Below are 26,078 nucleotides of genomic sequence, written 5' to 3' on the forward strand. Positions count from 1 at the left end.
AGGGAAAGTAATTTCTTATTTTCGAAGTACTGACTGACAAAATAAAACACTATTCCTGGCCCAGAGCACTTGGTTTTTGTTCTAGAATTTATTTTTCATAATGCTGTTAGAGAACGACACAGCCCAAATATGTTCTGAACAAATAATGCAGGTTTCACCAACTGATAATGGGAATTGTGATGTTGCTGAGCTCTGAGTTAATGTAGTAGAACTACAGCAAGAGGCAATCATCCAGGGAGCCCTAGTGTGAGGATTTCAGTGTCTGCCCTCCAAGTTTCACGATCATGCTCACGATCACGATCTTCCTTACATGCAATTATGAGAGTTTTGTAAATTTCCGATAAGAGTTCAAACAGATCAGCCATTATCTTATTGAATGGCGGAGCTGGCTAGAGGGGCCGAATGGCCTAATTCTGCTCCTAATTCGTATGTTCCCAATATTAACATTATTGTCATAGGCATCTGGTGTAACTAGGAATCAAAGTTAATAGACATAACACTGGGAATTTGATGCTTCAATTACAGAGTTCTGGTTTCAGAATCTAGGTCCGTCCAATTCTGATTTACAAAACCACATCCGGAAATTTGCGTTAGCTGAGGCTTTAGTTTAGTTTAGTTTAGTTTAGAGATACAGCACTGAAACAGGCCCTTCGGCCCACCGAGTCTGTGCCGACTATCAACCACCCATTTATACTAATCCTACACTAATCCCATATTCCTACCACATCCCCACCTGCCCCTATATTTCCCTACCACCTACCTATACTAGGGGCAATTTATAGTGGCCAATTTACCTACCAGCCTGCAAGTCTTTTGGCTTGTGGGAGGAAACCGGAGCACCCGGAGAAAACCCACGCAGACACAGGGAGAACTTGCATGGGTTTGCATGGGTAAATTATGCATACAGACCTTAAGCATCATCACAGGACGTGATGTCGAGAGTCTGAACCTCAAGTTGCTCAGTGTTAATGCAGATGCCTTACAGATAAGAACCCTGTAAATAAACTCTTGTTACTTTGCCCCAAAGTCTACTATTCTTATTTATTATAGGCACACAAAGCAGCAGAGTACAAAAATAAGCCCAGCAACTACAGGCCAATCAGTTTAACTTTGGTGGTGGGGAAACAATAATTCGGGACAAAAAGAATAGTCACCTGGACAAATGCAGGTTAATTAAAGAAAGCCAGAATGGATTTGTTAAGGGAAAATCATGTTTAACTAACTTGCTGGAGTTTTTTTGAAGATGTAACAGAGGGTCGATGAGGGCAATGCTGTTGATGCGGTGTACATCAAATGTCAGTGTCAAACAGCAAAATTATAGCTCATGGAATAAAAGGGACAGCAGCAACATGTATACGAAATTGGCTGAGTGACAGGAGATAGACAGTAGTGGTTAATGGATGTTTTCCAGGCAGTAAGAGTCAGAGTTATACAGCACAGAAACAGGCCCTTTAGTCTACATAGGTAGGAACAACTACCCATCCTGAGTCTGTTGGTGATGGTCCAGATTAAAAGTATTGTTCCGACACATCAGAATATTACTTTGGCTGATATTTAAAACTGTTCCAAACCAGGGGTATAACCAGGAGACACTGGGGCCAGACCACGGGTCATGGTGGTGAGCAGGGGAACAGTTAGCAGTGAGGCCTGGTACAATGGAACTGTGCATCACAAGACTCACTGAGCTGGTTGCAGCTAGGTGCCTGTGAACCTACAGTGGGTAGTTGATAACATCGGTGGAGCCCACCCTTCAGCTGTGGATTGGGTTGATGATCAAAAGTTAAATTCTTAGTCTAGAATGTATCGAGCACGTGCCTATGAAGTCTGACATTTGGCGTGATAAATTATGTCACAGCTGCACCTGATTGTACAATTCACAGAACACAATGAATCACAACTGAACAGGTAAGGCATACACCAGTGAATGAGCAGCAAACAAGGGACAAAGCTATCAAAAGGGACCAGGGTAGCAAAAAAACAAATCAAGGAGCAGCAGTAAGATTTAATCACCAAAATGAGCAAGGGATAGAAGGGCAAGTCAATCAAAATCACTCAATATTTTCTGAAAATCTTTCCGGAAGCCACTTCTTTTGTTGGTAGCTGGATGCGAAAATGCTTGTAACAAACTTAAAAAGAATTATCCACTGCACATCAAAGACATGAAACTTATCCAGTTGTCTTTACTGCTTAACAGACCTCATCACAATCCATCCAGGGATCTACCCGTGAACTCACTGGTCAATGATCATTAAGGCAAATGATTAGGCACACAACAATCCAACATATCCAGCACATTTCAGGAGCACTGAAATTTACATATTAAAAATTACTGGCAGAGAGAATGGCACTAAGTGATAAATCAACTCCTGCAATCCACCACTTTCGCTAGCAGTTTCATACTCACTGGACTGCAGTCGCAGATTTGGTTCTGTCCATGCAGCACATGATTAGTAGAATGTTTCCGCCATATCAGTTTGTCAAACAGATTATTGAGTCCAGGGATAAGTCGAAATTCTGCCAACATCTTGTGAACCTGAAAGAACCAGCATAGGGATCAGTTACAACAGTTGGTTTCTTCCACATCACACAATGGGCTGTTCATTGAGCCAAAGCGGGAGAGTCTCAGGGTCAAGCCCCACGCAGTTACCATATAACACGGTGACCAAAGTTTCCAATGAGATATAGTTCTCTGAATTTTTTCCAGTTTTCAATATTCACTGAAAAACTTAGCATCTCAGTCATTTACGACAAAGAAAGCAGCCATTCTACTCTGAGTATTTGCCACCTCTCTGGAGAGCTATCCAGTCAGTCCCACTCCCCTGCTCTATAGACCTGCAAGTTTATTTCATTCAAGTGCCCATCCAATTTCCTTTTGAAATCATTTGTTACCGGTTCCACCACCCTCATTGGCAGCGAGTTCTAGGTCATTGCCACTCGCTGTATAAAAAAGTTCTACCTTACAATCCTCCTGCATCTCTTGCCCAAAACCTTGCACCATCAGCTAATAGGAACAGGTTTCCTTGTCTACCGTATCTCAACCTGTCATAATCTCGTGCTTCTCCTTTGCTCCGGGGAAAACAAACCCAACTTCTCCAACCTAACCATGCAGCTAAAATCCCTCATCGCTGGAACCATTCTGGTAAATCTCCTTTACACCTTCTCATGGACTAACCAGGGCTTTATAAAAGGTTCAGCATAACATCCCTACTATCCCGACTCCCACAGCTACACTTCTTCACATCCTGCCTCCTGTAAGGACTCCAATTCATTCTCCCAGTTTCTCCATCTCCGACGCATCTGCTCTGATGATGCAACCTTCCAACACAGCACTTCTGATATGTCTTCCTTTTTCCTCAACCGAGGATTCCCCCCCCCCACTGTTGTTGACAGGGCCCTCAACCGTGTCCGGCCCATTTCCCACACCTCTACCCTCACCCGTTCCTCTCCCTCCCAGAACGGCGACAGGGTTCCCCTTGTCCTCACTTTCCACCCAATCAGCCTCCACATTCAATGGATCATCCTCTGCCATTTCCACCACGTCCAGCATGATGCCACTACCAAACGCATCTTCCCCTCCCTTCCCCTGTAAGCATTCCAAAGGGATCGTTCCCTCCGCGACACCCTGGTCCACTCCTTCATTACCCGCACCAACTCGTCCCCTTCCCATGGCACCTTCCCCTGTAATCGCAGAAGGTGTAATACCTGCCCATTTACCTCCTCTCTATCCAAGGCCCCAAACACTCCTTTCAGGTGAAGCGGCGATTTACTTGTACTTCTTTCAATTTAGTATACTGTATTCGCTGCTCACAACATGGTCTCCCCTACATTGGGGATATCAAATGCAGATTGGGTGACTGCTTTGTGGAACACCTCCGCTCAGTCCGAAAGCATGACCCTGAGCTTCCGGTTGCTGGCCATTTCAACACTCCCCCCTGCTCTCATGCCCACATCTCTGTCCTGGGATTGCTGCAGCGTTCCAGTGAACATCAGTGCAAGCTCGAGGAACAGCATCTCATTTAATGATTAGGCACGCTACAGCCTGCCAGACTACACATTGAGTTCTATAATTTCAGAGCATGATGGGCCCCCCCTTTTCATTTTTCTTTTTTATTTCTTTATTTTATCGAGTCATAGAGAGATACAGCACCGAAACAGGCCCTTCAGCCCACCAAATCCGCACCGACCATCAACCACCCATTTATACTAATCCTACATTAATCCCATTTTCCCTCTCACATTCCCACCTTCCCTCAATTCTCCTACTACCTACCTACACTAGGGGCAATTTTTTTTTTTTTTTTTTACAATGGCCAACTTACCTATCAACCTGGCTTGTGGGAGGAATCTGGAGCACCCGCAGGAAACCCACGCGGTCACAGGGAGAACTTGCAAACTCTGCACAGGCAGTACCCAGAACCGAACCCGGGTCACTTTAGCTGTGAGGCTGCGGTGCTAGCCACTGCGCCGTCCACTGTTTTTTTCATGTTCGTGCTTGGGCTGGGGCTAGCCCAGGGCTGTTCATTTGTCTGTCAATTAACACCATCTCTGTACTAACGCTTTATCTTTCACTACACCATTAACATACCGTTTGCCTTTGCTCCATGACCTTCTGGTCAGTTATTCTCTGTAACCGTGTCCTATCAACACCTTCTCCTTTGTTATCTCTTGCCCCATCTCTGCTTTACTTGCTTAAAATCTTTCACATTTCTAATATTTGCCAGTTCTGATGAAGGGTCACTGACGTGAAATATTAACTCTGCTTCTCTCTGCACAGATTCTGCCAGACCTGCTGAGTGTTTCCAGCATTTCTTGTTTTTATTTCAGATTTCTAGCATCTATTGTATTTTGCTTTTATTAACCTTTTGGCCCCTGTTTTTGCTGAGTTAATCTCTATCCGTGTGACAGCATCCTCAGGCTGAGGAAAACAGATCAGGGTTCCCACTTGATTTTCAGCCCTGTGGCTGGATGGCAAACGCTTCCATCTAAAGAGCAAGGATAAGATAATCTGAGTTGCAGTGTCTCTCTGACCGAAGGTCCAGCACTCATCCAATCTTGGAACAGCTACTTGGGGGAGGGAAGGTGTGGGGGAAGCAGGGGCTGGTGGCCCCTGTGGAACTGGGCTCGAATGTGAATCAGATCAGAAGAGGGGAACACTGGAGTGTCAGAGAAACCAATATTAGGAGTAATCACTTTCTCAAATTAAATTCTGCTCTATCTCACACTAAACTAAAATGGTGGGCCATAGATATGCAGGTGCATTTGCTAATCAATCACAGTGGACATAACATTACAACTACTTGGTGGCAGCAACTTATGTACTTTTGTGATGAATACATAAGCAGTTGCACAAACCTGTCAAATTAGACTGGTCTCTTTCAGGTTTCTGTTCCTTGACCAAAAAAGTAGGTCCACTGAGCATGCAAGAGATCCAGTACTGAAGTCACAATTATCCATGCAATGCCATGCTCTGGTGAAATCTCCAAATCTAACATTCGATACCTTTAAAATTCAACATGGTTCTCCTAACATGGAAAGCTTGAGGCTTAAACTGACTGATGGCATTTTACCACCGTGCAGAACACAATAACTTTCTGTAATGCTGCTACAGCCATTTTAAAAATTGGGAATAGAAAGCAACATTCAGCAGGCTACAAGCATAGTATACAGCAAGAACTAGGACCCGGGTTCGATTCCGGGTACTGCCTGTGTGGAGTTTGCAAGTTCTCCCTGTGTCTGCGTGGGTTTTCTCCGGGTGCTCCGGTTTCCTCCCACAAGCCCAAAGACTTGCAGGTTGATAGGTAAATTGGCCATTATAAATTGTCACTAGTATAGGTAGGTGGTAGGGAAATATAGGAACAGGTGGGGATGTCTGGTAGGAATATGGGATTAGTGTAGGATTAGTATAAATGGGTGGTTGATGTTCGGCACAGACTCGGTGGGCCGAAGGGCCTGTTTCAGTGCTGTATCTCTTCTAAACTAGCACCCGCTCAACATCAGGGTATCTCATTTTGGTTTGGTCAACAACAAATGGGTCAATGTTTTAGAAAGGCCAGGGCTGCTATTGGAGGAGATCATCAAGGTTGAAAGGAAGAAAGAAGAATATGGTGAAGGAAAGCTGCTGGGAAGTGTTCTCAAAGGGAAAGACCCAGAGACACAAAGGTTACAAGTTCTGATGAAATCTGCCTTCCGTGTGTCACCAACCTGGTTCCGCTGCCTTCCCATTAGCAGTACACACAACACGTACAGCACTTCCACTTTGTACATGATCTCGTGCATGATCTTCATGGACTGTGGGAGTCGACTCCTCAACTGGCTGGCAGCCAGTACACTCTCATCTGCAGACTCTGAATGTAGAAAGGAAGTTTAAATAGTCTCAGTCCACGTTTCTTTTTGTTCCTCCAAAGTTCCAAATGAACCGTCTTATAAACGCTCTCCTCCCTGAACACTTCCCATTCCAACTCTTTTACCCAGTACCTCAAAACTAGAACACCTCTTCATCATCCAATGCACAAGTTTTTTTTTTAAAAACACATGATTGGCATCACCTGACCACCACAACATGTACTACTGACCTTGTCTTCTCTTCTATTCTTTTCAACTTTACTTGTGCTATGGGCCTTGATCCTTCATCTAGGTTTCGCAACGAGCGCTACATAATGTATTTCAATTAGTTCACTCAATTAATGAACCAAAACATCTCACAGTACAGAAAGAGGCCATTTGGCCCATTGTGCCTGGGCTAGCCCTTTGAAAGAGCTGTCCAGTTTAGTCCCACACCCAATTCAGTCCCTCACAGCACTCTGGTTGTACCTACTCCACATGGACTGCAGCAGTTTAAGGCGGCGACTCACCACCACCTTCTCAAGGGCAATAAGGCATGGGCAACAAATGCTGGCCTTGTCAGCGATGCTCACATCCCATCAACAAAAAGCCTGCTTTTTCTCCATAATCCTGAAAGTTAACCCTCTTCAAGTACATACCCAACTTCCTTTTGAAAGTTCAGATGGAATCTGACTCAATCACCCTTTCAGGTTGTGCACACACTGTGAAGAAATTGCTCATTTCCTCTAGCGTTCTGTGCCAATTATTTTAAGTATTTAACCTAGTTACTAGTGGTGTACCGCAAGGTTCTGTTTTGGGGCCACTGCTGTTTGTCATTTTTATAAACGACCTGGATGAGGGTGTAGAAGGGTGGGTTAGTAAATTTGCGGATGACACGAAGGTCGGTGGAGTTGTGGATAGTGTCGAAGGGTGTTGTAGGGTACAGAGGGACATAGATAGGCTGCAGAGCTGGGCTGAGAGATGGCAAATGGAGTTTAATGCGGAGAAGTGTGAGGTGATTCACTTTGGAAGGAGTAACAGCAATGCAGAGTACTGGGCTAATGGGAAGATTCTTGGTAGTGTAGATGAGCAGAGAGATCTTGGTATCCAGGTACATAAATCCCTGAAAGTTGCTACCCAGGTTAATAGGGCTGTTAAGAAGGCATATGGTGTGTTAGCCTTTATTAGTAGGGGGATCGAGTTTCAGAGCCACGGGGTCATGATGCAGCTGTACAAAACTCTGGTGAGGCCGCACCTGGAGTATTGCGTGCAGTTCTGGTCACCGCATTATAGGAAGGATGTCGAAGCTTTGGAAAGGGTGCAGAGGAGATTTACTAGGATGTTGCCTGGTATGGAAGGAAGGTCTTACGAGGAAAGGCTGAGGGACTTGGGGTTGTTTTCGTTAGAGAGAAGGAGGAGGAGAGGTGACTTAATAGAGACATACAAGATAATCAGAGGGTTAGATAGGGTGGATAGTGAGAGTCTTTTTCCTCGGATGAGGATGGCAAACACGAGGGGACATAGCTTTAAGTTGAGGGGTGAAAGATATAGGACAGATGTCAGAGGTAGTTTCTTTACGCAGAGAGTAGTAGGGGCGTGGAACGCCCTGCCTGCAACAGTAGTAGACTCGCCAACTTTAAGGGCATTTAAGTGGTCATTGGATAGACATATGGATGTAAATGGAATAGTGTAGGTCAGATGATCGGCGCAACATCGAGGGCCGAAGGGCCTGTACTGCGCTGTAATATTCTAATTCTAATTCTTAACCTCTGGTTACTGACCCACTTGCCAGAGGAATGATTTTCCCTACTTGTTCTTTATGTTCAAGCCTTGGAGTGGGACTTGAACTCTCAATCTTCTGACTCAGACAAGGGTGCTACCAATCATGGCTGATGCAAAGCGCAGGTGGTTAAGGGGAGACCTACTAGAAGTATTTCAAAACTGAGTGGTTTTGATACAAAGAAGACGACTTGCATTTGTATAGCAATTTTCTCTAGGCTAATGCCCTGGGAACGCAGGTTCAAATCCCACCGCAGGAGCTGGTAGAATTTAAATTCACTTAATAACTTCAATTAATTAATAAAAATCTGGAACACTGAAAGCTATGCTCAGTAAATGGTGCTATGAAGCTATTGATAGTCATAAAAACCAATCTGGTTCACTAATGTCCTTTAGGGAAGGAAATCTGCTGTCCTTACCTGGTCTGGCCTACATGTGACTCCAGACCCACAGCAATGTGACTGACTCTTACATGCCCTCTGAAATGGCCTAGCAAGCCACTCAGTTGTAATTAAGGATTGGCAACAAATGCTGGCCTTTCCAGCAATGTCCACACCCCAAGAAAGAATTTTAAAAACCCACCGGACACCTCAAAGCACTTTACTGCCAATGAAGTACTTTTGAAGTGTACTCACTGTTGTAATGTAGGAAAAGTGGCAGCTTATTTGCACACAGCAAACAGCAATGTGGTAGTCATCAGATAATCTGTTTTTGTGATGTAGATTGAGGGATAAGTATAGACTGGGAAGCCAAAGGTAACTCCCCTACTCTTCGAAATAGCGCCATGGGATTTTTTACATCCACCCAAGCAGGCGGATGGGGCCACGGTTTAATGCCGAAAGACGGCACCTCCGACAGTGCAGTAATAATGTTTTAGATAAATCTAATTGAAAGGAACATTGCACCAGCAAGGTTCAAACATGTCAGAGGGAAGGAGATTTAAAAAGAGAAACCAAGGAGTGGTCGGTTGATGCCAGACACGCTTGAACTCTTATCGACTGTAGGTAGAAGTGAAGGGAGAGTAGGAAGCTAACTCTAGAATGTGTCAAATACAACACTGCACAATTATTAAATTTAATTTCCAATTCTTTCTCACTCCCTGGCTAAATTAAGCAACTACTTTGAATCACTGAGCCAGAAGTTAAGCTGCTGGCTCTTGCACGAGTCAGCAGTGGAAAGTGAGTGCACTCGCGAGGAACGGTGCAAGGTACCTGTGCTACTGCTTTGGTCGGCTTCCTCAGTGGCCATGTGCATTAACGCGTCAAGAACCAGTGCATTGTCCAACCATGCATACCACTCCTCAAGCTCCTGCAAGAAGTTTGAAGTGCCCATTGTCTCAGAGACCTTCCGTGTTGCCAGTTTACACAATCGCTCAATGAATCCAGGAATATTCAAAAGGGTGACTGAGTTGGGATTAAAAGAGATCATACTTTAGTACCTGAGTTACAGTTCACCTGGGTGCAGAGTGGATTTCACACATGCAAGAATAAAGTAGAGAGCAAGGAAGGTCTAATGGATTCTGTTGCACCCAGGATTCAGTTCTGATAATTATTATAGGCTCCTCCGACAATCCTTTTTAAAGAACACCAACACACAAAGGCTTATACTAACTTGGCGAGGGATGGGAATCAGGAGGGAATGTTTAAGGGGAAAAACAAGGTGCACAAAGAATTGGGAGAGACAGATAGCACCAAAGAAAGAAATAGTAAGTATTAGGTGGGGTCAGACTGAGAGGGAATACAATAAGGCCTAAATTAGGTTTACAGTTCACGTATATCAGAATCAGTCAGTCATTTACAACATAGAAGGAGGCCATTCGGCCCACTGAGGCCACGACGGCTCTCTGCGGAGGGATTTATATCTAGAATAACGGATACCCAGGAGTGAGTTAGAGTATTTCCAGCACTTTTGGTTTTTGTTTCAGATTTCCAGCATCTGCAGTATTTTGCTTTTATTTTAGTTAATACACTGGATGGACTAAAAACTTGATAAGTGGAGGTAGTAGAAAGTCTGGCTGTACTTCAAGTTCATAATTCACCAGGAGCAGATGGGTTGCATCTGAGGATACTGAGGGAAGTTAATTGGGGAGGCACTGGCCATCATCTTCCAATCCTCCTTAGATACAGGGGTGGTGCTACAGGACAGGAGAATTGCAAATGTTATACCATTGCTCAAAAAAGTGCGCAAGGATAAACCCAGCAACTAACAGACCAGTCAGTTTAACCTCAGTGGTGGGAAAGCTTTTAGAAATGATGATCCAGGACAAATTTAAGAGTTATTTGGACAAATGTGGATTAATTAGCAAAGGCCAGCAAGGATTTGTTAACGCCAAATGGTGTTTAATTTGATTGAATTTTTCAACGAAGGAATGATGAGAGTATTGCGGTTGATGTGCTGTATATGTACTTACAAAAAATTGGTGTTAGGACCCTGTTTTTCTTGATATATATATATATATAAAAATAGTGATCAAGTGCCACATAATAGACTTGCCACAAAACTAAAGCCCAATGAATAAAAGGGACAGTGGCAACATGAATACAAAGCGGGTTGAGTGACGAGAAACAGAGTGTACTGGTGAACGGCTGTTTTATCAGGCTAGGAGATGGTGGCATAGTAGTAATGTCACTGAACTAGTAATCCAAGCTAATGCCCTGGGGACACCAGTTCAAATCCCACCATGGTAGCTGGTGGAATTTAAAATTCAAATAAAATAAATTAAAATCTGGAATTGAAAGCTAGTCTTAGTAATGGTGCCATGAAACTATTGTCGACTGTTGTTAAAAACCCACCTGGTTCACTAATGTCCTTTAGGGAAGGAAACCTGCCGTCCTTATCTGGTCTGATCTACAGACTCTTAACAGCCATCTGAAATAGCCTTAGCAAGCCACTCAGTCAAGGACAATTAGGAATGGGCAACAAATGCTGGCCTTGCCAGCGACGCCCACATCCCAAGAAAGAATTTTTTTAAAAAGTGGGGTTCCCAGGGGTTGGTGTTAGGACCCCTGTTTTTCTTGATATATATTAATGACCTAGACTTGAGTGCACAGGGCACAATTTCAAAATTTGTAGATGACAAAACTTGAAAATATTGTCAACTGCGAGGAGGATAATGATGGACTTCAAGAGGACACAGAGGCTAGTGGAATGGACGGACACGTAGTAGATGAAATTTCATGCAGAAAAGCGTGGGAAGAATGAGGAAAGACAATACAAAATTAAGGGTGCAATTCTAAAGGAGGTTCAGGAGCAGAGGCACCTGGGGGTACATGAGCACGAATCATTGAAGGTGGCAGGGCAGGTTGAGAAAGTGGTTAATAAGATATATGGGATCGCGGGCTTTATAAATGGTGGCTTAGAGGACAAAAGCAAGGAGGTTATGGTGAATCTTTATAAAACACTGGTTTGGCCTCAACTAGAGTACTGTGTCCAATTCTGGTCATCACACTTTAGGAGGAATGTTAAGATATTGGAGAGGGTTGCAGAGGGTGCAGAAAAGATTCACGAGAATGGATCCGGGGATGAGGCACATCAATTACGCGGATAGATTGGCAAAGCTGGGGCTGTTTTCTTTAGAAGAGAAGGTTGAGAGGAGATTTGATCAAGGTGTTCAAAATCATGAGGGGTCTGGACAAAGTAGATAGGGAGAAACTGTTTCCATTGGCAGAAGCGTTGAAAACAGAGGACACAAATTTATGATTGACAAAAGAACCAGAGGCTAAATGAAGAAAAAGTCTTTTACACAGCAAGTGGCTAAGATCTGAAATGCACTGCCTGAGAGTGTGGTGGCGGCAGATTCAATTGTGGCTTTCAAAAGGTAAATTGGATAATCGTTTGAGGAGAAAAAAATTGCAGGGCCACAGGGAGAAGGTAGGTGGAGAAGGACTCACTGAGTAGCTCTTAGAGAGCCAGCATGGACAAGAATGGCTGCCTTCTGTGCTGTTACCATTCTACGATTCAGTCAAGGATTTTACAAACTTAGCATTGCGTAAAGCCAAAACTGCTTTGCACATAACGTAAATCAGGTGTCAAGTTCCAAACCGATTCTGGAACAAAATTAAGTAAGGTGAACTCCTTCAGGGGAGTCTCTGCTTCATTCCAAATTTTTTTTTTCTGAGTTGTGGGAGAAGGGAGAAAGGGAGAAAAACAGCAGTGAAGAATCTTAACTATTGGCTCACTCAAAAGAAATAAAAGCTTACAAGTTCTTCTATTACATGGCTAAAAAAAGAATGTATTGGTCCCCAACCTGCACTGGGATAAAGCTCCAGAAACTCATGACTGCCTTACCTTGGTTGATCTCAGCTCGTGAAGGGCCTGCAGCTTTCTTCTGTTGTGCATTTTTGGCAAGTAGTGTATGTTTGTCATCATTTCCAGTGTCCAGCTCAGAGATAGTGACCGACAAAATCCGACAGAAATTAGCAAGTTGCTGCTGGTCAAAACTGGCGACCAGGTTCGCAAGGTTTGGGATATCTTCCAATTGAATCATCTCCTTGAAAGGAATAAGGACATTGCAAGATGAGCTTAAAGACCTCCCCACAACCAAAATGTCACAGCACAATACAGAAATAAAGACTGCCTGAAGGAAAAGGGCACTGCACCTAATTGAATGTGTCCAATCACAAGATCAAAACAATCATATCAGCACAAAAAAAAAGTCCTGATCACAACCGCATCATGATAGGTTGTGATGCAAACCTGCTTTAGTGTGATGGCTGACACAGAAAAGCAAATATCTGAAATGAAGGAAGATGCAAGGCCAAGAGCAGGGCATGGGATAAATTGTATAGTGTAAGTTATGGCACAGAATGAGTTCGTGCAGGCTCTCTGCAAAGCAATTCAGTCAGTCCCATTCGCCTGCTCTACCCCCACAGCCCTGTAAGTTTATTTCATTCAAGTGCCCATCCAATTTCCTTTTGAAATAATTTACCGTCTCTGCTCCCCACAAGCTCGTAGGTAGCGAGTTCCAGGTCATTATCAATCACTGCATGAGAAAGTTCTTCCTCACATCCCTCCTGCATATCCTGCCCAAAACCTTCAATCTGTGTCCTCTAGTTCTTGTTCTTCTTCTTCTTCTTCTTTTGGGCCTCCTTATCTCGAGAGACAATGGATACGCGCCTGGAGACCATCAGCAAATGGGAACAGCTTTTCTTTGTTCACCTTACCGAAATCGGTCATAACCATGTACACCCCTCTCTCAATCTCCTTTGCTCCAAGGAAAACAACCCCAGCTTCTCCAAACTAACCTTGTAACTAAAATCCTTCAGTCCTGGAACCATTCTGATAAATCTCCTCTGCACCCTCTCAAGGACCCTCACATCCTTCCTAAAGTGTGGTGACCAGAACTGGATGCAATACTCTAACTGGGGCCTAACCAGAGCTTTATAAAGGTTCACCATAACTTCCCTGCTTTTGTACTCAATTTTGCCTCTGTTTATGAAGCCCAAGATCCCATATGCTTTACTAAACACTCTCTCAATACATCCTGCCAAGTTCAAAGATTGATGCACAGGCACCCCCAGGTCCCTCTGTCCCATACATGCTTTAGAACTATGCCATTAAGTCTACATTGCCTCTCCCTACCCCTTCTGCTAAAATGCATTACCTCACATTTCTCGATTAAATTCCATCTGCCACTTGTTTGCCCATTCTGCTTACCCATGTCCTGTTACAGTCGATTGGTATCATCCTCATTATTTGTCATGTCACATCTCCAAGTTTGGCATCAGCAAATTTTGAATTTTTACTCTCTATTCCAATCTCCAAGTTATTTATAGCCAAGCTGTTCCAGTACAACTGCAACACAGACATCTACCCCGCAATGTGGAAGCTTGCCCAGGTATATCCCGTGCACAAAAAGCAGGACAAATCGAACCCAACCAATTACCGCCCCATCAGTCTAGTCTCGATCAGCAGCAAAGTGATGGAAGGGGTCATCGACAGTGCTATCAAGCAGCACTTGCTCAGCAATAACCTGTTCACTGACACTCAGTCTGGGTTCCGCCAGGGCCACTCAACTCATGACCTCATTATAGCCTTGGACCAAAGATGGACAAAAGAGCTGAACTCTAGGGCTGAGGTGAGAGTGACTGCCCTTGACATCAAGGCAGCATTTGATTGAGTGTGGCATCAAGGAGCCCTAGCAAAACTGGAGTCAATGGGAAATAAAAACAGAAAGTGCTGGAAATATTCAGCAAGTCTGGCAATAACTGTGGAGAGAGATGCAGAGTTAATGTTTCAGGTCTGCAACCTGGGGGTGTTGTGATAAAAGGTCACAGACCTGAAACATTAACTCTGCTTCGCTCTCCACAGTTGCTGCCAGACCTGAGTATCTCCAGCACTTTTTGTTTTTATTTCAGATTTCCAGCATCCGCAGTAATTTGTTTTTATTTTGGAGTCAATGGGAATCAGGGAAAAACTCTCCACTGGTTGGAGTCGTACCAAGCACAAAAGAAAATTGTTGTGGTTGTTGGAGGTCAATCATCTTAGTCCCAAGACATTACTGCAGGAGTTCCTCAGGGTAGCATCCTAGGCCCAACCATCTTCAGCTGCTTCATCATGGCCTTCTTTCCATCATAAGGTCAGAAGTGAGGATGTTCACTGATGACTGCACAATGTTCAGCACCATTCGTGACTCCTCAGATTCTGAAGCAGCCTGTGTCCAGGGGAGGTAGTGGCATAGTGGTAATGTCACTGAAAGAGCAATCCAGAGGGCCAGGCTTATGCTCTGGGGACATGGGTTTGAATCCCACCCCAGTAACTGGTGAAATTTGAATTCAATTAAAAGCTAGTCTAATGGTGGATGATGAGCCTAGGGAAGGGAGTGTAGATAGTCTCAGTCATCTCATTATCAAAAAGGAGGTGTTGGGTGTCTTGCAAAGCATTAAGGTAGATAAGTCCCCAGGGCCTGATGGGATCTACCCCAGAATAATGAGGGAGGCAAGGGAAGAAATTGCTGGGGTCTTGACAGAAATCTTTGCATCCTCATTGGCTACAGGTGAGGTCCCAGAGGACTGGAGAATAGCCAATGTTGTTCCTTTGTTTAAGGAGGGTAGCAAGGATAATCCAGGAAATAAGAGGCCGGTGAGCCTTACATCAGTGGTAGGGAAATTATTAGAGAGGATTTTTCGGGACAGGATTTACTCCCATTTGGAAACAAACGAACTTATTAGCGAGAGGCAGCATGGTTTTGTGAAGAGGAGGTCGTGCCTCACTAACTTGATTGAGATTTTTGAGAAAGTGACGAAGATGATTGATGAAGGAAGGTCAGTGGATGTTATCTATATGGACTTCAGTAAAGCCTTTGACTATGTCCCTCATGGCAGACTGGTACAAAAGATGAAGTCACACGGGATCAGAGGTGAGCTGGCAAGATGGATACAGAACTGGCTCAGACATAGAAGACAGAGGGTAGCAGCGGAAGGGTGCTTTTCTGAATGGAGGGATGTGACTAGTGGTGTTCCGCAGGGATCTGTGCTGGGACCTTTGCTGATTGTAGTAGATATAAATGATTTGGTCTGATTAGTAAGTTTGTGGACTACACAAAGGTGGGTGGAGTTGAGGATAGTGATGAGGATTGTCAGAGGATATAGCAGGATATAGATCGGTTGGAGACTTGGGCGGAGAAATGGCAGATGGAGTTTAATCTGGACAAATGTGAGGTAATGCATTTTGGAAGGTCTAATGCAGGTGGGAAGTAAACAGTAAATGGCAGAACCCTTAGGAGTATTGACAGGCAGAGAGATCTGGGCGTACAGGTCCACAGGTCGCTGAAAGTGGCAACGCAGGTGGATAAGGTAGTCAAGAAGGCATACGGCATGCTTGCCTTCATCGGTCGGGGCATAGAGTATAAAAATTGGCAAGTCATGCTGCAGCTGTACAGAACTTTAGTTAGGCCACACTTAGAATATTGCGTGCAATTCTGGTCGCCACACTACCAGAAGGACGTGGAGGCTTTGGAGAGGGTACAGAAGAGGTTTACCAGGATGTTGCCTGGTCTGGAGGGCATTAGCTATGAGGAGAGGTTGGATAAACTTGGATTGTTTTCACTGGAACGACGGAGGTGGAGGGGCGACATGATAGAGGTTTACAAAGTTATGAGCGGCATGGACAGAGTGGATAGTCAGAAGCTTTTTCCCAGGGTGGAAGAGTCAGTTTCTAGGGGACATTGGTTTAAGGCGAGAGGGACAAAGTTTAGAGGGGATGTGCCAGGCAAGTTCTTTACAGAGGGTGGTGAGTGCCTGGAACTTGCTGCCGGGGGAGGTGGTGGAAGCAGGTACGATAGCGACGTTTAAGAGGCATCTTGACAAATACACGAATAGGATGGGAATAGAGGGATACGGTCCCCGGAAGTGCAGAAGGTTTTAGTTTAGGCAGGCATCAAGATCGGCACAGGCTTGGAGGGCCGAATGGCCTGTTCCTGTGCTGTACTGTTCTTTGTTGACCAGGAAAGCATTGTTGATTGTCGTAAAAACCGATCTGGTTCACTAATGTCCTTTAGGGAAGGAAATCTGCCTCACTTACCCGGCTGACCGACACTGCCAAATCTAGAACCCCCTGGTTAGCTAGAAGCTTACAGGGTAAGTTAAAGCAGAAAAAGAAAGTTTATGACGATCACAAAAAAATAATTTAGAAAGCCTAGAGGAGTAAAGCAGTTGCAGGGGTGAAGTAAAAAAGGAAATTAGAAAAGCAAAGAGAGGACATGAAAAATTATTGGCAGGTAAAAATCAAGGAAAACCCAAAGATGTTTTATCAGTATATTAAGAGCAAGAGGATAACTAAGGAAAGGGTAGGACCTATCAGAGATGTATAAGGGAACTTATGCATGGATGCAGAAGACGTGGGCAGGTTTCTGAATGAGTTTTTTGCCTCTGTCTTCACAAAGGAGAGGGTTGATGCAGACATTGTAGTTAAAGGGGAGTGTGAAATATTAGATACAATAAGCATAATGAGAGAGGAAGTACTAGAGGATCTGACATCCTTGAAAGTGGATAAATCACCAGGGCCAGATGGATTGCATCCCAGATTGTTAAAGGGAGCCAGGGAGGAAATAGCGGATGCTCTGAGGATCATCAAATCCTCACTGGATACAGGCGAGGTACGAGACGATTGGAGGTCTGCGAACATTGTACCATTGTTCAAAAAGGATAGGCCAAATAATTATAGGCCGGTCAGTCTGACCTCGGTGGTGGGTAAATTATTAGAAATCAATTCTGATGGACAGGATAAACTGCCACTTAGAAAGGCAAAGATTAATTAGGGATAGCCAGCATGGATTTGTTAAGGGAAGGTCATGACTTACTAACTTGATTGAGTTTTTTGAGGAAGTAACAAGGAGGATTGATGAGGGTAGTGCAATGGATGTTGTCAACATGGATTTTAGTAAGGCATTTGACAAGGTCTCACATGGCAGCCTGGTCAGTAAAATAAAAGCCCATGGAATACAGGGGAACGTGGCAGGTTGGATCCAAAATTGGCTCAGTGACAGGAAACAAAGGGTAGTAGTCGACAGAGTTTTTGTGAATGGAAAATGGTTTCCAGTGGTGTTCCAAAGGGCTCAGTGTTGGATCCCTTGCTGTTTGTGGTATATATCAATGATCTGGACTTAAATGTGGGAGGCATGATTGGGAAATTTGCAGATGACACAAAAATTGGCTGTGTAGTTGATGGTGAAGAGGCTAGCTGTAGACTCCAGAATGATATCAATGGTTTGGTTGAGTGGGCAGAAAAATGGCAAATGGAATTCAATCCAGAGAAGTGTGAGCTAATGCATCTGGGGAGGACAAACAAAGTGTGGGAATACACAATAAAACAGAAGGATAGTGAGAGGGGCAGAAGTGAGACACCTTGGAGTGCATGTCCACATGTCCCTGAAGTTGGCAGGACAGGTAGATATATAGAGTGAAGAGACACATGGAATGCTTTCCTTTATTGGCCGAGGTATAGAATACAAAAGCAGGGATGTAATGCTGGGACTGTATAAAACGCTGGATAGGTCACAGCTGGAGTATTGCGCACAGTTCTGGTCACTACATTACAGAAAGGACATAATTGCTCTGGAGAGTACAGAGGAGATCTACAAGAATGTTGCCAGGGCTTGAAAGTTGCAGCTATGAGGAAAGGTTGGATGGGCTAGGGTTGTTTTCCTTAGAACAGAGGAGGCTGAAGGATGACTTAATTGAGGTGTACAAAGTTATGAGGGGCCGAGATAGAGTGGACAGGAAGGACCTGTTTCCCCTAACGGAGAGGTCAATTACCAGGGGCACAGATTTAAGGTGATTAGTAGAAGGATTAGAGGTGACATGAGGAAAAACTTTTACACGCAGAGGGTGGTGGTTGTCTGGAATTCACTGCCAGTAACGGTGGTGGAGGCAAAGACCCTCAATTCTTTTAAAAGGTACCTGGACATGCACCTGAAGTGCTGTAACCTGCGCGGCTATGGACCGAGTGCTGGAAGGTGGGATAGACTGGGTGGCTAGTTTTTTCGGCCGACATGGATATGATGGGCTGAATGGCCTCCTTCTGTGCCGCAATTTTTCTCTGGTTCTAACATGCTCCCAGATCTACCTCTAAGCCATGGCTACAGATGAAAGCAAAGGGGATAAACAATGACGACTAGGCATTGCTCTCTCCAAACACAAACGTAATATAAAAGTGTCTGATCAGGACACACTGACCTTTTTAACTCCCAGGATATCTTCTATAAGCGTAGCAGTTTGCAAAAAGGTCTTTTTATTTGTCATAAGTGTGAAGAGGAACAGCACAAAGTCATTCCGTTCCGAGAGGCGCTTAGTCACTCCATCCGTCTGAAAGTAAAAGAGAATGTTGCATCATCCACTGCCAACAAAATCAAATATCCCCGATGGTTAAATCCCACCCCTAAACTAATTTCTGAAGCGGTCCAACTGATCTGAACATTTTAACGTTTTCTCACTTCACCACCTCCTGCCACTCCACAATACACCATTAGATGCAACATGCTGTTTCTCAGCCTTCCCAAACTAAGCCGCCCTCCTCCCCCTCAAAAATTAAGCCTAACTAATGAAAAATTTGCTACTGGCTCCACGATAGCTTTACAATGTGCATGTGGGTCAAATCATCCCCATTTGTTTAAACCAACTGCATGCCCCATGACTAACTACCACTTATGAGATCTCCATCACGTTGACTAATCACTTCACTATACAACTGTTACATGAAAGCATATAACTACCAATACCAGCTTCCCCTTTCGCAAAATGAGATGAGATCAGATTGTTGATTCTCTTCTTAAATGCCTCACAACCCATCCAAAGCTTCAATCCAGTTAAATAAGTGCATCAAAAACAAAGTGACAGCTTCAACTCAATGGGGGAGCACTCAACTGTGTCATAAGGTTGCGGGTTCAAGCCCCAATTCTAGGCCGACACTCGAGTGCTGTACTGAGGGACTGCTGCATTGTCAGGAGAGGAAGCACCAAGGGCGCACTGCACTGCTGGAGGTGCTATCTTTCAGATGAGACGTTAAACCAAGGATCCGCCAGCCCTCTCAGGTTACGTAAAAAGATCCATAAAATTATTTGGAGAGCAGCAGGGAAGTTCTCCCCAATTTCCTGGCCAATATCTATCCCACAATCAGCATCACCAAAACATATCTGGTCATTGCTGTTTATAAGAGCTTGCTGTATACAAATTGGCTGTCCAAAACTGCTTCAGCCATCCAGATCAGGGAAGGGGCTACACAATTCATCAATAAGCAGAGGGACAGATTTAAGGTGATTGACAAAAGAACCAGAGGCAACATGAGGAAAAAACTTTTATGCAATGAGTGATTAGGATTTGGAATACACATGATAGGGTGCTGCAAAAGATTCAATAGTAGCTTTCAAAAGGGAGTTCAATACTTGGAGGAAAAGAAATTGCAGGACTATGGGAAAAAGAGCCAGAGACTGGGACTGTCTGGATTGTTCTTCAGAAGTGCTGGTGCAGACTCAATGGGCTGAACAGCCTCCTTCTGTGATGTACTGGTCTACAATTCTAAGTTATTTTTTGCAGAGGAACTTGCTGTATGCAGCCAGTACCTCAGGTGCTCAAATCTGACCGAGCCTGACTTAGGAGATCTATTGTTAACGTTGTAATTACAGAAGGCACACCTACTCACACTTACACAGATACACGTGTTATATAATATGCTTAGGCAATCCTTTATCAAGTCTTCACTCACTGCAAAACAAAACAATATGCCATTAGATTTAGCAAATCTAGCTTCCACTTTAACTTGTAACATTTAATAATTTCAAAGTGCTTTCTTTCGTAAAACCAGGCAAAAAGCATCTTAGAAAAAATTTAATTTATTCATGTTACTAAAAGTTTTGCCATTTTTGGAGAATCCCCACAAGATGTTTCAGAGTGGAGCCACAGTTTAGGGCTGCAATACATTAGAACAGGCTATTCCATTAAAAAAATTATTGAAAAGAGGACAGGGAAACCAACAACCATCAGCAACCCGATGCAGCAGTGCTCCCATTAGAATACAAAGTAGAAATATGAGGAACATCGGAACTGGATGTCATTGAGACCTCGAGTCTGTTCTGCCATTTAATTACATCATGACTGATCAGTACCTCAACTTTATTTTTGCCCACCTTTCCTCCACATCCCTTGACACCCATACCCATATATCACAGTCTTGAAAATTTCAGTTGACCCCCAACAGCCATAACGATTCTTCAAATTTCCTCTACCTTGTGCGAGAAATAATGTTTCCCAATGTCACTACTAAACAGCTGGCTCTAATTTTAAGGTTATGTCCCCTTGTTCTAGACTCCTCCAAAGGAAATAGCTTCTCTCTGTCTACCCTATCAAATCCCTTTACCAATTTAACTACCTGACAAATAGGAAAAATAAAATAAGTTTATGCAACTTGTTCTCAATTTAAGTCTTACATCTGGTTTCATTCTGACAAATCTGAGCTGCATCAAATTGCAACAAAAGTTTGTTAGCCCAACAATAACCTCCACATGATACAGGCTTGAGTGGATTTAAACAATGCGCGTTAATATACATTGACTAACAGTACTGTTCTACAGTATTACATTAAATAACAATTAATACAACGCATTTTCTCCATGAAGTTCAAGCTGATCAGGCTTATCATCTTCATAGGTCCCTGACATGCAGGCCCCCACCTGCCAAGAATGAGGCACATTAATTTCGTCACATGGACATTAAACTTCAAATTGTGCTGGGAAGAAAAGAGGGCCTATTACAAGGAATTGCCAGGCCCCTAGCCAGAAAGACATTTTTTGCATACTAACAGGCAGTGTTGGAACAAAGAAACTAGTCCCTGCTCCCCAATACACAGAACGGACGTGATCAGACCAGTTTAGTCACATGACTAATTGGCTGTTGCAGAGTTTTAAACTGAGTTTTAAATTGAAGAAAACAGTGTTTGAAGTCAGAAAGCTCCTGGCTTGAGAACATCTCCCTCCTGTCTGCTCCCATCTCTTTCTCATCAGCTTTGGAATCTATTAAAGACACATGAACCCTAAGAGAGGAAAGTCTCCGACAGTGAATAAGGTTTAAGAAGAATACTGGGCCCCAACGAAAAGCACGAATTACCTACAAAAGGACTGCAGTCAGTTCGAAGCACAGTAACAAGAAACTCTTCAGATATTGCCTCAAACCTCCCCACTTTATTTTTTTCTTCTGCTCTTTTCTATCCCTATCTGCATGTGTGTATTGCATTGTCATGATCCTGTCTTTTTTTTCCCCTCCAGGAAATATGCAGTGTGCCTTTAAGGCTGGAAAAGAACCATACTGCTTTAAGGCAGCAAGCTCTAAAGACTGAGTCAAAGAGTACATTCTCGTTGTCTTGGATATAGCCACACGGACTGAGCATCGAGAGATACATTAGTTACAATTCAATTTTGAGCTGGCTTATTGTGCAGTCTGTTCTAACAAGAGAAACAGGCAGACAGCTGTGTGTTAGCACCTGAAAGAATAGCTCTCAGTCCATTTAAACTGAAGGAAGAGAATTTAGTCTGTTTATTTATTATCTCTCAAAATTCTAAAAGGTCAAGCCAAAATAGAGATCTCTGATAATTTAAACTGATGGAAGGGAAGTTAGACTGTGACAACCTTTTATCCCTCAAAAATTCTAAAGCCAAATTAATTCATTTCAAAAGTGTTTGAAAGTCGTTAATTATGGAAATTCATCGCTGGAGAAGGAAAGCGTCACTTACTGCTGGAATCAGACTACAGACTGTTCTACTGTTGAACCTTTTTTCGCCCCCATCGGACGGCTGTGAGGACTTCCATCAACCGTGGACCTTTTTTCACCTCCGGCAGGAGCTTTAATTTGCAAGGACTCTAATCTTTTCTATTTTAAATGTTGTTTATGTCTTAAGTGTTTAAGAATTTAGTTTTTCTAATTAAACAGTTAATTTGAAGACAAACCCCCTCATTCGGAGGTTAATAGATGGTACAACTTGGCTGGGTCTTTCTTTAATTCTGAAAGTTTAAAATGATATGTTAATTCAATCCCATCCCTCCACAGATTGCCTAACAGTGCACTTCTCCCACCACAATCAGAATCGTATATTTTGATTGGGGGCTTTGAATGGAGCGGTCGGTCGTAACAGCGTATGTATGCTAGCGTGGGCGCGTTGTGTATCCATAGGCGTTAGCAGAATTAGAGTTTAAGTTTTAATAAATTTCCCTTTTCTTCTTTAAACCTAAGAAAGCCTGTTGTTACTCAGTTCTTTGCCTTATAATTGAAAAGCAGTGAATAAGGATTCATCAAGGGGGAGCTCAAAACACTTTTAAAAAATAAAACCCTGTTACAACAAGACCAGGTGAAGGCTGAAAGGGACTCCTGGACACCTTTCTCATCTGGTCCTAACAGTCCCACTAAGGCAGAAGTACTTCTGACTGTCCGTGAAGTGCTCTAGCTATCAGAAGGGCCAGGTTCTGCCACCGTACTATTCAGCTATCTGGGACCGCACGACCTCATAGCAGAATCCCGCCAAGCTGACACCAGGTTGAGCTGTTCAGGCAACATCCTGTTATTTCTCTCTCCTCTTATCCAAGTGTCTGATCTTTACATGTAATCATAAAACCAGCCCATGATATGACCTTGCATGTTACGTCGTGGATCTTCTAGCAACCAGCCCCTTATCTAGGCATAGTTTTCAAACCCCAGCTTTTTTTTCACATTCACACACTGGCCAAAGTGCTGAAGCAAAGCAAACTGGGATACCCTGACTACTTGGACCACTTCAAAATATTTTAACACCCTCCAAGGCCAATATATACTTCCTGAGATGGAGTGCCCAAAACTGAACGCAGTACTTCAGATGGAACCTGACCAAGTACAACTTCCTCCCCTTTGTATTCCAGCCCCACTTGAGAGAAAAGCGAACATTCCATTTGCCTTTTTGATTACTTTTTGTACCGTCCCACATGCTTTTAGTGATGAGAGTAGCTAGACACCCAACTCCCTTCACTCCTCCACAGTTCCTCGTCTCACCATTCATAAAACATTCCGATTTGTCTTTCTTGGATTCAGTGTAGATTAGCTTTCACTTTCCCACATTGAACTCTGTCTGCCACTGTTTCACCCACTCACTTAACCTGTCTGTGTCCCTTTGTAGCTTCTTGCACTCATCTACCCAACTTATTGTAGCTAACAAGGTTATCTACAAACCTGGATATAGTGTCATAACAACACAGAAGGTGGCTATTCGGTCAATCAAGTCCACGCCGTCTCTCTGCAGAGCAATCCACTCTATCCCCATAGCCCTGTAAGTTTATTTCCCTCAAGTGCACATCCAATTTCCTTTTGAAATCATTCATAGTCTCTGCTTCCACCACCCACTCTATTCCTTCATCCAAGTTACTGATAGATATGGTGAAAATCGGAGGCCCCAAATAAAATCCATGAGGAACATGACTAGTCACATCCTGCAAATAACAGTATATTCCCTTTATGTCTACTTTTTGTCTCCTACCACTGAAGCAATTTTCAACCACTGTCCTAAGGTTACCTCCAATTCCATGCATTCTCATTTTTGCTGATAGGCAACCAGACAGATTTCCCCATTCAATGTGCATCAACCAGGCTGACCATTTTCTAGGTGAACCTCACCTGAGTTCAAATCTTCAGTCTAATTCAAACAAAAACACATTTTTGTGACATTCTACCTTTAATCGGACCTTCCCAGGCCATATCTTTGCGAGCTAAAAGGATGCTTGTGCAACGTGCTCCAACACTGCTCACATCTGCCACCAAAATGTGGTGATCACAACCAAGTGAGACCTCCCCCCACAATTCACAGCCTACCCTCTGTACTCTCTCAAAAGCACCACCTTTTCTCTGCTCAGTGTATCTTCACAGTGACATGGTGCAAACTAGTGGATAATGCCTTCATTATTCTTGAATCTGAAATTCATTAAGCACAAGAAATGCTTTAATATTGTACTCACTTTTCTGCTTCTTTTTCTGTGGTGCAAGTGTTGGTCGCATAAGGATTTCAACTAAAAGCTGTAAAAGCGAAAAAGCATGACACATATCAAAATACAGGCTTTTAAAAGCTTCTCAATGGTAGAGAATAAAAGGCTTTCTTTCAGCAGCTACAGACTAAAGCAGACATGATTACAACATGTGATCTTTGCACAGCATCCTGCAAACATTGCTAGGTTAAAGCTGCTATATAAAGGCCAAATCAGAAGCTACTACTCTCCATTTGGTTCCAATGCCTCCAAAACTTTGGGGAATGAATGACGCTCTCACAGAAAGATGAAGTTACCACGCCTGACAACTATTTAGTGACGCGTGTAGAAAGTGTATGCATGTGGGTGGAAAGAAAGCAAAAGTGAGTGAGCCACAGAGAACATAAGGACATAAATAGGAGCTAGAGTAGGCCATTTGGCCCTTCGAACCTGCCCTACCATTCAGAAAGATCATGGCTGATCTTCTACCTCAATGTCCTGCACTATGCAATACAGACACTAGAGAAATATAGAGGAAAAAGGTGTGAAAACATCAGGTAAGGACATGATTGAGCTTGGCCCTGACGTCCTTCAGTTTGGTACAGCACATTCTCACTAACGGTCAAGTTCACGTGTGAGGAACGGCCATTTTATACCAGAGGGCCTATTGAACCATAACCAGCCACAGCAATGTCTTCAAGAGTGGGCAGAAGTTAAGAAAGGAAACATCCTAGGTGCATTTGTTTGCTTTGTTCAGACCAGTGTCTAACAAAGATTCAACTCAATAAGGAGGACAGTCTCTTACTTAAAATAATGAAGGTTTGATCAATATTAGTGTGTGAATGTGTGTGTGTGGGGGGGGGGTGGAGTATCCAATGACCACTGAAATTTCTCCACCTGAGCATTCAAGACTTTTTCCAGTGAGATAAACTCCTTTGTTTGTCTAGCTGTGCTCCAGCAGTGCACTGTTCATTTCCAGATGTTAGCTGGCATTGTGCAATGAAACATTTGTAATTTTACACATGGCATCACGTGGCGTCACCCAGTCAGGCTTCTAATGAGAAACTATCCTTTTAGCCTGATCTATTTCATACATCCATGCCATTCTTCTCCCCTCCCACACAAAAGATTTCAGAAAATATTTCCTTCACATTCTAGATACCCCCTAATGCATCTCCGTGCGGTACTTACATCTACTCCACCGAACAGATCAAAAACGTGCGTGTTGGGAAATTTGGACTCCTGGGCACCTTTCCCATCCTCTGTCACGAATGCCATTGCCTCCATTGAGAGAAGTGGAGCAATCTCCTACACATAAGGGGATGAACAGGGAATAATCAACATCTCAACAGACAAATCTCACACAGCATAATCCCTTACCCCTAAGCTGGCTTGAGGGGCCAATTGCCCGCAGCTCACTGGGTGGGGATTATATGGGATAATGAAATACCTGCTCCGCTTAGAGACCAAAACAGCTTTTTCCCTTTCAGATTCTGACAGACCCACTGTACA

General features: G+C 43.6%; 1 protein-coding gene across 6 annotated transcripts in view; it reads right to left on the minus strand.

Annotated features, from left to right (window-relative positions):
* The window catches only part of LOC137378421 (short transient receptor potential channel 4-associated protein-like), a 151,731-nt gene that overhangs the window by 87,193 nt on the left and 38,460 nt on the right, over window positions 1-26,078 (minus strand). For 5 of the 6 annotated variants that reach the window (XR_010976598.1, XR_010976597.1, XM_068048750.1 and 2 more), the window contains 8 exons: window positions 25,758-25,874; window positions 24,561-24,618; window positions 20,236-20,297; window positions 18,774-18,902; window positions 12,388-12,589; window positions 9,312-9,503; window positions 6,202-6,344; window positions 2,405-2,533 (listed from right to left, as the gene is read on the minus strand). Coding sequence is in view for 4 of the 6 variants with exons in the window: in XM_068048750.1 (XP_067904851.1) it covers window positions 2,405-2,533; window positions 6,202-6,344; window positions 9,312-9,503; window positions 12,388-12,589; window positions 18,774-18,902; window positions 20,236-20,297; window positions 24,561-24,618; window positions 25,758-25,874 (1,032 nt within the window). In the remaining 2 variants the exon portion in view is untranslated. The remainder of the gene's footprint in view (window positions 1-2,404; window positions 2,534-6,201; window positions 6,345-9,311; window positions 9,504-12,387; window positions 12,590-18,773; window positions 18,903-20,235; window positions 20,298-24,560; window positions 24,619-25,757; window positions 25,875-26,078) is intronic. The other variant, XM_068048749.1, reaches the window with a different exon arrangement.

This window comes from Heterodontus francisci, chromosome 16, assembly GCF_036365525.1.
Source record: "Heterodontus francisci isolate sHetFra1 chromosome 16, sHetFra1.hap1, whole genome shotgun sequence".
Taxonomy (NCBI): domain Eukaryota; kingdom Metazoa; phylum Chordata; class Chondrichthyes; order Heterodontiformes; family Heterodontidae; genus Heterodontus; species Heterodontus francisci.